Source organism: Narcine bancroftii, chromosome 2, assembly GCF_036971445.1.
Source record: "Narcine bancroftii isolate sNarBan1 chromosome 2, sNarBan1.hap1, whole genome shotgun sequence".
NCBI lineage: Eukaryota > Metazoa > Chordata > Chondrichthyes > Torpediniformes > Narcinidae > Narcine > Narcine bancroftii.
This window is the reverse complement of record NC_091470.1, coordinates 327,332,475-327,347,949: the sequence shown is the minus strand read 5'-3', so window position 1 is coordinate 327,347,949 and position 15,475 is coordinate 327,332,475. Positions and strand designations below refer to the sequence as shown.

Below are 15,475 nucleotides of genomic sequence, written 5' to 3'. Positions count from 1 at the left end.
CAACTACATGGGATTCAGATGGAGTCCATTGGTCCACTCACTCCAAAAATAGCAATAAGAGGGCTCGGAGTCAGATTGATATTGTTAGGTCTGCTTTGTTCGAGAATGAGTGAGTCAGACACCAGACTGAGTCGAAATCAAGGTTATTTATTACCGGATTGTAACACTTGCAACTAACAGTGTTAGTTGGAGAAGGCGCATTCTCCCGATATCAGCAAGTGGTGTTTTTTTATACCTCAGGACACGCACTTAGTAAATTATCATACCATTACATTGCCCAATGAATAAGCTGTTGCTACCCTTCTCTGTTAGTCTGCTGCACATCATCTTGTTATTGCCACACTTATCTTGAGCGTACAAGGTCACACCTGCATCCTGTTACTCCTTAGTACTGGGTGACTCCTTCTCTCGTCCCAACTCATGATGTTTTTACCTTACAATATCAAGAATTAAAAATAGAGTACTAAATAACTCTTTCCAATAGTTACAAAGAAAGCAACATAACCAAAACATATGATATAAAGTACTTTCTTGAATTGTATATTTATCACATTTAGAGAATATATTGGGATAAAATTGAGCTAATTGAACTTTGGAGTAGTGGACCCTGTGAGCTACTTTAAATTGTAATAAGGAACGTCTAGCACAGAGAGAAGATGAATGTACATGACTTTTTAACAGACTTTTTAACCTCAGCTTTTGGTAATTCCTAATATTTTCTTTTCAAATTTTTTTTTCCCCCTAGAAAAGTAAAAGTTCTTTCTTAAATTTATTTTAAATATGTTTGGCTGTTTTCTATTTTAAAGGCTCACTGTAATTAAAATTTATTGTTAATAGTTATATTAATAAGTTTGTTATTGTTATAATTATTTCTAGCTAAAAACTAAATAATATAATTCTCCACAAAATTACTGTATAAACTTGTGTAAAAGGCAACCCCTTATTTTAGGCCAAAAAAATAAAGTAGACTCTAGTCTCTCACCTCGGCCCCAGCCACCAATGGTCTGGAGCTCCCACTGCCTTCGACGTGGATTTCTCATCTGGTCCTAGCTACCCACAGACTGGATCTCCCGACACCTCTGATGACACAGATACTTACCGCAGTCTCAACCTCCCTCTTACCAGCATCCACGCCGACTCCCTTGCTAGTTCACACATCAAGTTTAGCCTCTACAAGGCTGACACCGCTACTGGATCCCACAGGCATTACCCCATCCCCCCCCCACCACCACTCCTTACTCTTCCCTATCCCCTCACACGCAACCCTCTTCTCTTCTTTTGATCTCCCTCTTTCTTCTCACCCCCACAACCCTTGTGTTTTTACTTCAGCCACGGTGAATGCAGACTTTCATGTTTTACTCTTATGGCTTTATTACTTGGTAGGAGGTGTGTTTTGATGTGCAGACTGTATTATTACTTTAATTCATTGTGTTTTTGTTCTTTAATCATTTAGAGATTGTTTGGATTTCTGCTACTGATATTTTGGATTTAGACAGTATTTTGGATTCTAGTGTGAGTCTCAAAAGTTGTATCAATGTAGCAGTCAAACCCATAAATTTAACATCTTTTAAAAAATGGTCTAAACAGTGGATCTCAACCTTATTCTTTTCACTCACGTACCACTTTAAGTATTCTCTATGCCATAGGTGCTCTGTGATTAGTAAGGGGTTGCTTAAGATGCTATGTCGGTGGAAAGAAAAAGTTTGAAAACCACTGTTTTAATCGTACCTCATTGACTCGTTATGTGCACGGCTTCATAACTCCAAAGGAAATGGGCCAATGACAATTTTTCTCAAGCAAAATATTTCAGTAACAATTGGATCTAGAGCAGTGATTCTCAACCTTCCCTTCCCACTCACATACTACTTAAGCAATCCCTTACTAATCACAGAGCACTTACAGCGTAGGGATAACTTAAAGTGGTATGTGAGTGGAAAGAAAATGGTTGAGAACCAATGGTCTAGAAAATACGACTTCTACATGAGTATTTACAGTATCAATAGTTTAATGATATAGGTTGTTGTTGCTATAGATTTATAATCAACCAAAATATCATTGATCTGTGTTTATATGATTTTTCAATAGTGGAAAATGTTAAAGAGGTATTGAAGCTAACATTAGAAAACAAGACTGGGGTAGTGCAAACTGGTGATCTGACTATTTTCCTTGATGGCATGACTGTGGATCAGGAGTGTGTACCCAATGGCAATACATCAGCAGCCAGTGAGTAAATAGAAAATATAGCCTGTTGGCCAGTATAGTTCAGTAAAACATTTTATATTTGTATTACTAGTTACTTTAAAACTGCTTGAGTATCTTGTTATATATTCATTTAACTGATTTTATTTTACACAGAAGTTCAACAGAATGGAGATGCCATCCACGTAAATGGAGATGAGTTAACTACAAGGGCTAGAACAAGGTGTGTAAAGACTTTGCATGCAGTGTAGTCGGATAAGTTACTTAATGAGAAGTAACTCATTATTGCGAGTGACTATTATGCATTTTACTGCCACACAATGTGATTGCACTTCAGACTAGTTCATTTTAGAATAGCGTAACTTACTACTATGTTTGTAATAAATGGAATTACAGTATTTAAAAATAAATGCTTTTGAAATTACCATCAATTCTCATGGCTCAAACCTAGAATTATTTTTAAGCATTTAATAGATTTAAATTGCTGGCGGGTGTGTGGATCAGAATTTATCTGCTGTTTGTGAAAAAATAGTCAGATGTCAACAAGGTTATTCTAGAAATCTTCAATTATACTACTGCCTGAAGTCAGACTGAATTGTAAGCATTGTTTTACAAGTGGATAGACAAAATATGATGGAAAAAATATATAGATGTGTAGAAAATGGAGCATAAAATGAATTTGTCGTAGAAATGGAATGTTATAATTTGTTTGGTGCATCAATGTTTACAGTGAAAATAAATTACAATTGGGAGCTGCTGCTTTATATTGTAGTGAGCATTATAGCAGAGAGCGGAAGAACAACACGCACCTGATGTGATTATAGTCAAGACTGCTATTATTGCTCTCCCTGCCCTTGCTTATATAAGCCTAGCTTCCTGCCACTGGGCCTGGTTTTCCAGTCATTGTTGGCGGAAGTGACTTCACCAGCCCACTGGCGCTGATTGGTTGATGTTCCCAACAATGTTCACTGTTTCCCGCCGTGCTGACTGTCGGCTGGGAAGAAAGGCCATTAGCCCATGTGGGCTTTGTGAGATTACTGAGTTCGTCTGCCATTTTGTGCATTGGATTTCCTCCCAGGTAGCAGGCTGCTGCACGAACCCCCCCCCATACAGAAACAGCAATCCGGGCATTGTCCTTTGATTTTTGGCAGCCTGCCTTTGCGTCATGGGGGCCATGTGGTGACCATTTGGCTAGTGTTCAGGTGTGCTTGCTTGAGGCGGTCAATAGTGAATGTCTCCTTCTTACTGCCAATGTCCAGCACACGTGGACCGTTGTGTCTGGTTACTTGGTAAGGCCCCTTGTACGGTTGCAGCAGAGGCATGCAGTGTGCTCACGTTGTAGAAAGACGTTTTTGCATGTCTTTAGATTTTTGGGTACAAATGTTTTGGGTTGGCAGTGTGGTGAAGGCTGTGTTGCAGCTAGAGTGCCCAGTCGTTTCTTCAGTTTTTTCAATGTTGCTGCAGGTGGTTCTTCTGGGTCCTTGGCAGCGACCAAGAACTCCCCAGGGATGACTAAGGGTGCACCATATACCATTTCCTCCGCCGAGATTTCTGCTGCCAAGGTGTTGAACTCTTCTTTTGGTGCCATGCGAATCCCCAGGAGGACCCACGGTAGTTCATCCATCCAATGTGGTTCCTTGAGCTGAGTCATCAGAGCCACCTTCTGGTGTCTGTGGAACCACTCCAACAACCTGTTCTCCTGGGGATGATATGCTATGATTTGGTGGAGTTGAGTTGGGTCCCCAGTGATGATCCCAGCGCTGTCCAGAGCCAAGGCTCAGTGCAGGCCTCGGTCTTTGTCTCTGCCAGTGGGGACTGCTTCTGGCCATCTCATGAAGCGATCGAACATCATCAAAAGGTATCTTGCCCCCCCAGGAGACCAGCAGAGGTCCTACAATGTCTATGTGGACATGGATGAACTTTCTTCTTGCTCGCTGGAAGGTTTGAGGGAGTGACTTGATGTGCGATTGTACCTTTGACTCCTGGCAGAGTGTGCAGGTCTTGGCCCATTGACTGACCTGCTTTAGGAAGCTATGCCAGATGAACCTGCTGGCTACCATCTTGACGGTGGTCCTGATGGCCAGGTGTGCTAGGTTTTGTATCACGTTGAAAATATGCCGTCTCCAGGCTGCTGGTATGATGGGGCAGGGTTTGCCGGTGGATATGTCGCAAAGGAGTGTCAAGGTACCTGGGCCGATGGTGATGTCCCCAAGCCTGAGGCTTGAAACTGCTGTCCTGTACACAGGAATATCAGGGTCTGCTTGCTGTGTCTTGGCCAGAGCTGTGTAATCTATCCCCTAGGACAGGGTCTGGATGGATTGGATCAACAGCCGTGACAGTGTGTTGGCCACCACGTTGCCTTTCCCAGCGATTATGTCTGTGGTGAACTCAGACGTGTAGGACAGATGCCTCTGCTGCCTGGCCAATCACAGGTCCGACACTATTTTGAAGGCAAAGGTTAATGGCTTGTGGTCTGTGAAAACCTTAAATTGCCTTCTCTCCAAAAAGTACCTGAAGTGTTCAAAGTACAGAGCCAAGAGTTCACAGTCAAAGGCACTGTATTTAAGTTCAGGTGGCCAGGGGCTGCCACTGCCCCTCAAGCAACTGTTCGAGTACGCTCCCGACCGCTGTGTTGGAAGCGTCTACGGTGAAGGCAGTTGGGGCATTTATCTGCAGGTGTACCAGAAGCGTGGCATTGGCCAGTGTGCCTTTTACCTTTTGGAACCCCTCCGATACTTCCATCCCAAGTGACCTTTTTTTCCTTCCCTGCAGTTAGTGCGAACAGGGGACGCATGATGTGGGATGCCGCTGGTATGAAACGGTGGTAAAAATTGATTATACCACCAAATTCCTAGAGATCCTTCACTATGTGGGGTTTGATGAAGCGCCTGATGGTCTCTACCTTTTTGGGCAGGAGTGTCGCCCCATGTTTGTTAATTCTGTGGCCCAGGAAATCTATTTTTTATAGCCCGAACTCACATTTGGCCAAATTGATTTTTAAGCCAAAATCGCTCAGGCAAGTGCACAATTGTCTTAGATGGGCCGCGTGTTGCTTGCTATTACTGCTGGCTATCAGGAAGTCATGCAGATAAATGACCTCAAACTTTATGTCCCAGCCCACTGCGTCCAACAGCCTCTGGAAGGTCTGTGCTGCATTTTTGAGCTCAAAAGGCATTCTTAGGAACTCAAACAGCCCAAAGGGGGTGATGATAACTGTCTTAGGTATGTCATCAGGGTGGACTGGGATCTGATAATAGCCGTGGATGAGGTTGATTTTCGAGAATATCCACATGCCCTTTAGGTTTGTGGTGAAATCCTGATATCTGTCTGGTGTGATGGTCTCATTGAGGCAGCGGTATCTCAAATGTCTTCCATCCTACTGCTGCCTTCGGTATCATGTGCAGGGGGAGGCCCAGAGACTGTTGGAACGCAGAACAATCCCCAGCTCTTCCATCTTTTTAAACTCCTCCTTCACGAGGTTGAGTTTCTCGGGTTGAAGGCAGTGTGTCCTGATGTAGAATTGGGGGCTCTCTGTCAGGATGTTGTGCTGTATGCCATGTTTGGGCTCGAACGAGGTAAACTGTGGTTCCACGAGGGAAGGCAACTCCGCCAAGATGCTTGTGAATTCGTAGTTAGACACTGTGATAGAGTCGAGGTGTGGGCTGGTAACTTGGCTTCACTTGGCATGCACCAGGCACTAACTACCCTTAGAGGTCCACCAGCAGACAGTGGGCCTGGAGGAAGCCTGCTCCCAGGAGCAGTTGTGCCACCACCGCCAGTGTGAAGGTTCATGTGAAGTGGCTGTGGCCAAAGCGGAGTAGGATGGTGTGGATGCCAGGGGTGCTGGCTACCAGGGGTTTTACTGCATTTCCAATGTTCTACTCATTCCTCCCCACCTCAAACAATTTTTCCTGCAATTCAAATGAATGGTTCCAGCATTTTCTTTTTTTTTAAATTTCAAATGTAATGAGAAGAATTAGGCCTCAGTGAAGAATGACACAAAATATCTATTTAGTTTATCAGTCATTTCTTTGTTTTCTATTCCCACTTCTCCAATGTTTTCCAGTGGTCCATTGTCAAAATCTTTTGTATCCTCTTGTATGTTATTGGCCAGTTCACCTTCATAATTCATTTTTTTTCCACTATTACCTTTTATTTTACCTTCTATTGGTTTTTAATAGCTAACCAGACCTCCAGCTTCCTGCTAAATTATGCAAAACTGTCTCCCCTCTCTTTTGCTTTCATTTGCCTTTGATTTTTCTTGTCAGCCACAGTTGCCTCACTTCCCTGCTGATTCTCCTTTGGGATGAAACGATCCTGCATCTTCGGAATTACTCTCTGAAACTCCACCTATTGCTGTTCTCTTCCTTGCTTACAAGAGTGCCCTTTCAACCAACTATAATACCAATATGTCCAATTTTATCTTCACCCGCTCAAACTGCAGAGTGAATTCTATCATATTTTGATCACTGCCTCCTTGTGTTCCTTTACCGTAAGCTTCTTGATCACATCTGGTTCATTGCATAGCACCAAATTCAGAATTGCCTTTTCTCTAGTGGACTTGAAAAAGCCATCTCGTAGGCATTCTACAAATTCCTTCTCTTGGGATCTAATCCAACCTGATTTTGCCAGTCCACCTGCATATTCAAGTCACCCATGACCATCATAACATTGTCTTCCTTGCATGCCTTTACACTCCACATCCTGGCTACTATTCAACACCCATAAGGGTATTTTTACACTTGCAATTTCCTCACTATATCCACAATGAATCAACATCTTCTAATCTTATGTTCCTTCTTGCCAAGAATTAAATTTCATTTTTTTACCAGAAGAGCCTCCCCAGCTGTCTGTCTCCCTTTTCAATAGGATGTGTGCCATTGGATGTTTAGCTCCTAGCTGTGCACCTCCTTCACCCATGACTCTGGAATGACCATAGTGACACATCTGCCTTTTTCCAACTTTACTTGAAGCTTGCTCACCTTCTTTCATTCACTGCATGTATTTAAATACAGTATTCTCAGTCCTGTATTCACCACCCTTCTCACATTTGCTTGGTTATTTTTTCCCTTCCTAAACTTTGTTCTTTCTTTTTATTGCAGAAACTTAAATAACCTGTCTTGTGCTCTCCTTCCTTTAGTTTTATCCATACTTTTCCAACCTGTTGAACACCTCCCCCCCTTCTATTTAGTTTAAAGACCCATCTGCAGTCCTGCTTATGCAATTCATCAAGACCCTTGTCCCAGCACAGCTCAAGTGGATCCAATCCCATCAGAATAGCTCCCTTCTTCTCCAGTATTGGTGCCAGTGTCCCATGAATTCAAACCCACTTCTCATACCAGTCTTTTGAGCTATACATTTAACTCCCTAATCCTATCGGCCCTGCACCAATTTGCTCGTGACTCGGTTAGCAAACCAGAGATATTGCCTTTTTGGCTCTGCTTTTTCAATTTAGTTGCTGCCTGCTGAAATTTCCTCAGCAGAACTTACTTCCTTCTTCTGCCGACATTGTTGGTATCCATGTGCACCAGACAACTGGATCTTTCCCCTCTCACTGTAAATTCCTCTGCAGGTCAGATAAGATGTTTTGAACCAGCACTAGGCAGGCAACACAGCCAATGCCTCTCGTGTTCCTCACTGCAGAGAATTGTCTCCATGGCTTCCTGGACCATGATGCCACAGTCAGATTGCTCATTTATCATGCAGCCTCCACTCAGCCACACAGAATCTCTGACTTATTGGAAGAACTCAAGGGCTGAGGCTCCTCCAGCACTAACTTTTGGATCCCATTACCTGCCTCACCAGCAGTTACCCCTCTTGTCCCTGAGACAGACCAAATTTGAAACAGTTAATCTAATGGATGGGATTGCCTCCTGAAACACAGTGTCAAGGTAACCCTCCCCGTCTGATGTGCCACAGTGTTTGAAGCTCAGTTTCCAGGTCATCATCTTTGAACCTGAATTCCTTGAACAGCCAACACACGGTGCAGATATGGTCACTTGCACTACAACAGGGACAATCGGATCATGAAGCTTTAGTTACATCACGTGATTCTGCATCCCCCAATTACCTGTAATTTTGTGGCTTTTATCTACTTACTATATTGCCAATAACCTTTGTTTTAGTCTCAATTACAAACCTGGTTTAAAGAGGAAGGATCAAGGATGTTGTCAGATTCCTTCTGAAGCCTCTGCTTGCTGAAGCCTCTCGGGCCAAAGCCGCCATGTCCCACTCTTGATTGGCCAATCGTTATATGGCTGCATAAACTTCACTTTCTGCTGTGCCACCTGATCTCTTGCAGTCTCCATTGCTTTCTCTGCACGCTCCTCCCTATCTCTCGACATTCCTCTGTGGTTGCCTGACCCTTTGGAACCAATCCACTATTTAAGAAAGGTGCGAGAGAGAAAATTGTAAACTACAGATATTTTGGCCTGATACTAGTGATGTGGAAAAGCTACAACCAATTATGAAGTAAATGCTAACAAGGAATTTGGAAGTTAGAATACATGGATATTCTTGTACAGTTAGAAATAAATAGGGTCATCCTTTTTGCCATGTTATGGATATTTTTAAATTTAATATTTAGACAAACAGCAGGGTAACAAGCCCTATTGCCCCACGATCGCCTGCCGTCTTATTGCACTCAATTGACCTTCAATCCTCAGTACATTTGGAAGGATTGGAGTAAACTCATGCAGACATAGGGAGAAGGTACAACCTCTTTACAAACAGCACAGGATTTGTACCTGGGTCACTGGCACTGTAACAGCATTGCACTAACCTCTGCACTAATCATACTCCCCTCCATGCTAACTGTGCCATCTCAATGCTAACCATGCAGCTCACGGTTAAAAGTAAAAACAAAAGAGCATTTATTTAAAATGAGAGGAAGGACTTTTAAAGAAGATCTGAAAAATTTGTTTTATTTTAAACAGAGTTCTTGATATCTATACTGTCAGAAGAGAAAGCAAAATCATTTTCTGCATTTAAGAGTCATTTTGGCAGACATTTAAATAGGCAAGGTATAGAAGGCATTAGGGAGCTGGAGTTGGATGAATGGATCATTCAGGAGGCAGAGGGGATGATAGACAGGATTTATAAGGACACTGTCACACCTCGGAGGCAGAAGGAAAGTGGGTGGGTGACAGGAGAGAGAAAGGGAACCGACAGTCAGTGCAGGGTACCCCTGTGGCTATTCCCCTCAATAATTAGTATACCATTTTGGATACTGTTGGGATGAATGACTTACCAGGCACAAACCATGATGGCTAGGTCTCTGGTATGGAGTCTAGCCTTGTGGCTAAGAATGGAAGGGAGGAGAAGAGACAAGCTGTAGTAATAGGAATTCCATAGTTAGGGGATGATAAGAGGTTCTGTGGAAGAATCCCAAGAATCTCAGTATCTGAGATATCTCATATCAGAGTTCACTGCATTCTCAGGATGGAGGGTGAGCAGTGAGATATCATGATCCATGTAGAGACCAATGAAATGGGTAGGAAGGGTGAGGAGGTCTTACAAGGAGAGTTCAGGGAGTTAGGCTCTAGGTTGAAGGTCAGGACCTCCAGGTTTTTGATCTCAGGAGCTAACCGTGCCACATGCTAGTGAGGTTAGAAATAGGATTATGTGGCTTAACACGTGACTAAAAACATGGTGCAGAGTGGAAGGGATCAGGTTTCTGGATCACTGTGATCTCTTCCAGGGAAGGTGGGACCTGTTCTAATGGACGGTTTGCATCTGAACTGGAGGGAGACTAATATCCTTGCGGGAAGGTTTGATTGTGCTACTCTGGGGTGTTTAAACTAGATTTGCAGGGGTATGGCAATCAGAGTGCCAGAGGAGGGAGTTCCATGTAATGTTAGAAGTCAAAAGGTTGAACGTGATGGAAATTTTCTCAGGTGCATCTATTTCAACGCAAGAAGTATTGTAGGAAAGGAAGGCGAGCTTAGAACAAGGATTGGCAGGATGGGGGGAGGGGGTGGTGTTGGCATTGCTTATCAGGGAAAATATCACAGCAGTGCTTTTGCAGGACAGTAGATGAACCCTACTGAGGGTATGCAGGTGTAAGTGAGGAATGTGAAAGATGTGACTACACTTATGGGGTTGTATTGTAGACCACCCAATAGTCAGTGAGAATTGGAGGAGCAAATCTGTAGAGAGATGGCAGACAGATGCAGGAAACAAAAGTTGTGATAGAAGAAGATTTTAATTTTACATACATATATTGACTGGGACTCCCATACTGTAAACGAACTAGATGCTCAAATGTGTTCAGGAAAGTTTTCTAAATCAATATATAGAGGAACCAACTAGAGAGAGGGCAATACTGGATCTCCTTTTAGGGAACAAGACAAGACAGGTGACAGAAGTATGTGTAGGGGTGTAGCGGCAGCTACACTGCTAACTGAAGGATCGCACAATCAGGCGAGTTGAGTTCAGTGAGCAAAACTAATTTATTGCAGTCTGTCTGGCTGGTCTTATACTCCCAGCCCAGACCTGGCTGAGAACAGCGCTGGGGGGCCCCGACGTCACCAGGGCATCACGTGGGTCCCCAAGTTCGGGCTTCTGAGCCCAGTGCAGAGGTCGGGAGGAAACCCCCGACGGCGCCATTTTGGCCAGCTGCCCCACCACGTGCGTGACAAGCGGGGCCGGTTCACCTGCCTAATGGCGTACCGCCACAGGGGAACATTTTGGGTCCAGTGATCATAATGCCATTAGCTTCAAGTTAATTATGGTCAAGGATAGGTTGGGTCTTAGGTGGAGATTTTAAATTAGGGAATGGCAAATTTTGAGAAAATGGGAAAGGATTCAGAATGCATGGATTGGGATAAGTTGCTTTATGGAAAGTATGAACTCGGTAGGTGGAAGATCTTTAAAGGTGAAATTTTGTGAATAAAGAGTTTGTTTGCTCCTGTTAGGATTAAAGGCAAAGTAAACAGGCATAGGAAGCTTTGGTTTTCAAGGGATATTGTGGATCCGGTTTTGAAAAAGAGAGAGGTGTATAGCGGTTAAAGGCAACACAGAGAAAGTGAGGTACTTGAGGAGCATTAAAAAAATGCAAGAACAAACTCAAGAAAGAAAACAGGAAGGCCAAAAGGCAGACATGTAAAAGAAAATCCTAAAGGGTTTCTACAGGTATATTAAGAGTAAAAAGATAGTCAGGTACAAAGTTGGTCCCTTTGAAGATCAGACTAGTAAGGCCTTTGACAAGGTCCCGCATGGGAGGTTAGTCAGGAAAGTTCAGAAGCTCGGTGTTCATGGTGAGGTAGTGAACTTGATTCTATATTGGCTATATGGGAGAAGCCAGAGAATGGTAGTGGATGATTGCATCTCTGACTGGAGGCCTGTGACTAGTGATGTGCCTCGGGGATCGGTGCTGGGACCATTGTTTGTCATTTACATCAGTGATCTGGATATTGATGAGGTAAATTGGATCAGCAAGTTTGCAAGTGTTGTGGAAAGTGAGGAAGGATTTCAAAGCTTGCGTAGGGATCTGGACCAGCTGCAAAAATAGGCTGAAAAATGGCAGATGGAATTTCATACAGACAAGTGTGAGGTGATGCATTTAGAAAGGACAAACCAAGGTGGGACAAGATAAATGATAGGGCACTGAGGAGTTTGGTAGAACAAAGGGATCTGGGAATATAGACACATAATTCCCAGAAAGAGGTGTCACAGGTAGATAGAGTTGTAAAGAGACCTTTTGGCATATTGGCCTTCATAAATTAAAGAATTGAGTATAGGAGTTGGGATGTTATTTCTTCTTTGGCTTGGCTTCGCGGACGAAGATTTATGGAGGGGGTAAAAGTCCACGTCAGCTGCAGGCTCGTTTGTGGCTGACAAGTCCGATGCGGGACAGGCAGACACGGTTGCAGCGGCTGCAGGGGAAAATTGGTTCGTTGGGGTTGGGTGTTGGGTTTTTCCTCCTTTGCCTTTTGTCAGTGAGGTGGGCTCTGCGGTCTTCTTCAAAGGAGGTTGCTGCCCGCCAAACTGTGAGGCGCCAAGATGCACGGTTTGAGGCGATATCAGCCCACTGGCGGTGGTCAATGTGGCAGGCACCAAGAGATTTCTTCAGGCAGTCCTTGTACCTTTTCTTTGGTGCACCTCTGTCACGGTGGCCAGTGGAGAGCTCGCCATATAACACGATCTTGGGAAGGCGGTGGTCCTCCATTCTGGAGACGTGACCCATCCAGCGCAGCTGGATCTTCAGCAGCGTGGACTCGATGCTGTCGACCTCTGCCATCTCCAGTACTTCGACGTTAGGGATGAAAGCGCTCCAATGGATGTTGAGGATGGAGCGGAGACAACGCTGGTGGAAGCGTTCTAGGAGCCGTAGGTGATGCCGGTAGAGGACCCATGATTCGGAGCCGAACAGGAGTGTGGGTATGACAACGGCTCTGTATACGCTTATCTTTGTGAGGTTTTTCAGTTGGTTGTTTTTCCAGACTCTTTTGTGTAGTCTTCCAAAGGCGCTATTTGCCTTGGCGAGTCTGTTGTCTATCTCATTGTCGATCCTTGCATCTGATGAAATGGTGCAGCCGAGTGAGGTAAACTGGTTGACCGTTTTGAGTTTTGTGTGCCCGATGGAGATGTGGGGGGGCTGGTAGTCATGGTGGGGAGCTGGCTGATGGAGGACCTCAGTTTTCTTCAGGCTGACTTCCAGGCCAAACATTTTGGCAGTTTCCGCAAAGCAGGACGTCAAGCGCTGAAGAGCTGGCTCTGAATGGGCAACTAAAGCGGCATCGTCTGCAAAGAGTAGTTCACGGACAAGTTTCTCTTGTGTCTTGGTGTGAGCTTGCAGGCGCCTCAGATTGAAGAGACTGCCATCCGTGCGGTACCGGATGTAAACAGCGTCTTCATTGTTGGGGTCTTTCATGGCTTGGTTCAGCATCATGCTGAAGAAGATTGAAAAGAGGGTTGCAATCCACTGAAGAGGTACTGGGCTTCTCCTCCAGGAAAAACAAGGGCTGGTTTGACGAAAACAGCCAGGAAATCCAGGAGCTGCTGGCAAAGAAGCGAGCTGCCCACCAGGCTCACCTTACAAAGCCGTCCTGTCCAGAGAAGAAACAAGCCTTCCGTCGCGCATGCAGCTATCTTCAGCGCAAACTCCGGGAGATCCAAAATGAGTGGTGGACTAGCCTCGCCAAACGAACCCAGCTCAGCGCGGACATTGGCGACTTCAGGGGTTTCTACAAGGCTCTAAAGGCTGTGTACGGCCCCTCACCCCAAGTCCAAAGCCCGCTGCGCAGCTCAGACGGCAAAGTCCTCCTCAGCGACAAGATCTCCATCCTCAACCGTTGGTCAGAACACTTCCAATCTCTTTTCAGTGCCAACCGCTCAGTCCAAGATTCCGCCCTGCTCCAGCTTCCTCAACAGCCCCTAAGGCTAGAGCTGGATGAGGTCCTCACCCTGGATGAGACATATAAGGCAATCGAACAACTGAAAAGTGGCAAAGCAGCAGGTATGGATGGAATCCCCCCAGAGGTCTGGAAGGCTGGCGGCAAAACTCTGCATGCCAAACTGCATGAGTTTTTCAAGCTTTGTTGGGACCAAGGAAAACTGCCTCAGGATCTTCGTGATGCCACCATCATCACCCTGTACAAAAACAAAGGCGAGAAATCAGACTGCTCAAACTGCAGGGGAATCACGTTGCTCTCCATTGTAGGCAAAATCTTCGCTAGGATTCTACTAAATAGAATAATACCTAGTGTCGCCGAGAATATTCTCCCAGAATCACAGTGCGGCTTTCGCGCAAGCAGAGGAACTACTGACATGGTCTTTGCCCTCAGACAGCTCCAAGAAAAGTGCAGAGAACAAAACAAAGGACTCTACATCACCTTTGTTGACCTCAGCAAAGCCTTCGACACCGTGAGCAGGAAAGGGCTTTGGCAAATACTAGAGCACATCGGATGTCCCCCAAAGTTCCTCAACATGATTATCCAACTGCACGAAAACCAACAAGGTCGGGTCAGATACAGCAATGAGCTCTCTGAACCCTTCTCCATTAACAATGGCGTGAAACAAGGCTGTGGGATGTTATAGTAAAGTTATATAAGACATTGGTGAGGCCACATTTGGAGTATTGTGTGTAGTTTTGGTCACCTAACTACAGGAAAGATATCAATAAGATAGAAAGAGTGCTGAGAACATTTACTAGGTTGTTGCCTGGACTTCAGGAAGTGAGTTACAGGAAAAGGTTTATTCCCTGGAGTGTAGAAGAGGAAGATTTGATAGAGGTATTTAAAATTAAATATTGTACTCTAGCTAAGCTTTTCCACTGAGGGTCAGTGAGATACAAACCAGAGGACATGGGTTAAGGATGAAAGGGGAAAAGTTTAAGGGGAATATTAAAGGGAACTTCTTCACGCAGAGAGTGATGGGAGTGTGGAACAAGCTTCCAGTTGAAGTGGTTAAAATGCTTCTCAATGTTAACATTTAAGAAGAATTTGGACAGGTATATGGATGGGAGAGGTGTGGAGGGCGATGGTCAGGGTGCAGATCAGCGGGATTAAGTAGAATAATACTTCAACATGGACTAGAAGGGCCAAAGTGCCTGTTTCTGTGACGTAGTGGTTTATGGTTCTAAGAATATGATCTTAATGCAAGTGACTGGGATGAGTCCAAATGAACAAAAGGGTCAGCATGGACATAGTGGGCCCTAGGGCCCATTTTTGTGCCGGTATAAATGAAATTGGACATGATTATTTTGTTATGCACTTCTGAAGTAGTAACTAGCAGAATAGATATGGGGAACTGATGGATGTGGTGCTTTTGAACTCTTAAAAAGATTTCAGTGGCATACCACATGATATTATTAAACAAAACTAGACCAGGTATGATGAAGGGTATTAGACTAGCTTGAAATTAGGTTTTAATAATGAACAGAAAATAAGTACGAGTCATCTTTGAGTTGGGAAGATCTAACCAGAATGACTGATGCTGCAGTCTCAAACTATTCATAATCTATATTCGCAATTTGGATCAGAGGACCACGTAGGGCAATGCTGGGAGGGGGGTACAGGCAATTTAAGTGACTGGGCAGTTGGAGTGGAAATGTGAGAAAATATAAAGTGAACTACATGCGTGGAAAATAAATAACAGCATTGTTTTTAAGTGGTGAGTTATTGAATTTTTTTGTTGTTCAAATCAAGTTGGTGTGCTTTGCAAATCAATGGTAGTTAACATACAGGTACAAGAAAGAATTAGGAAGGACAAGGATATGTTGGCCTTTATGCAAGAGGATTTGTGTCAAAAAATAATCAGGAGAAGGTTATTTTCC

At 44.2% G+C, this 15,475-nt stretch overlaps 1 protein-coding gene across 9 annotated transcripts in view; it reads left to right on the top strand.

The window, feature by feature from the left end:
- LOC138755644 (NEDD4-like E3 ubiquitin-protein ligase WWP1) overlaps window positions 1–15,475 on the top strand; it is a 140,887-nt gene that overhangs the window by 63,422 nt on the left and 61,990 nt on the right. For all 9 annotated transcript variants that reach the window (XM_069922004.1, XM_069922009.1, XM_069922006.1 and 6 more), the window contains 2 exons: window positions 2,086–2,223; window positions 2,356–2,422. In XM_069922004.1, coding sequence (XP_069778105.1) covers window positions 2,086–2,223; window positions 2,356–2,422 — 205 coding nt within the window. The remainder of the gene's footprint in view (window positions 1–2,085; window positions 2,224–2,355; window positions 2,423–15,475) is intronic.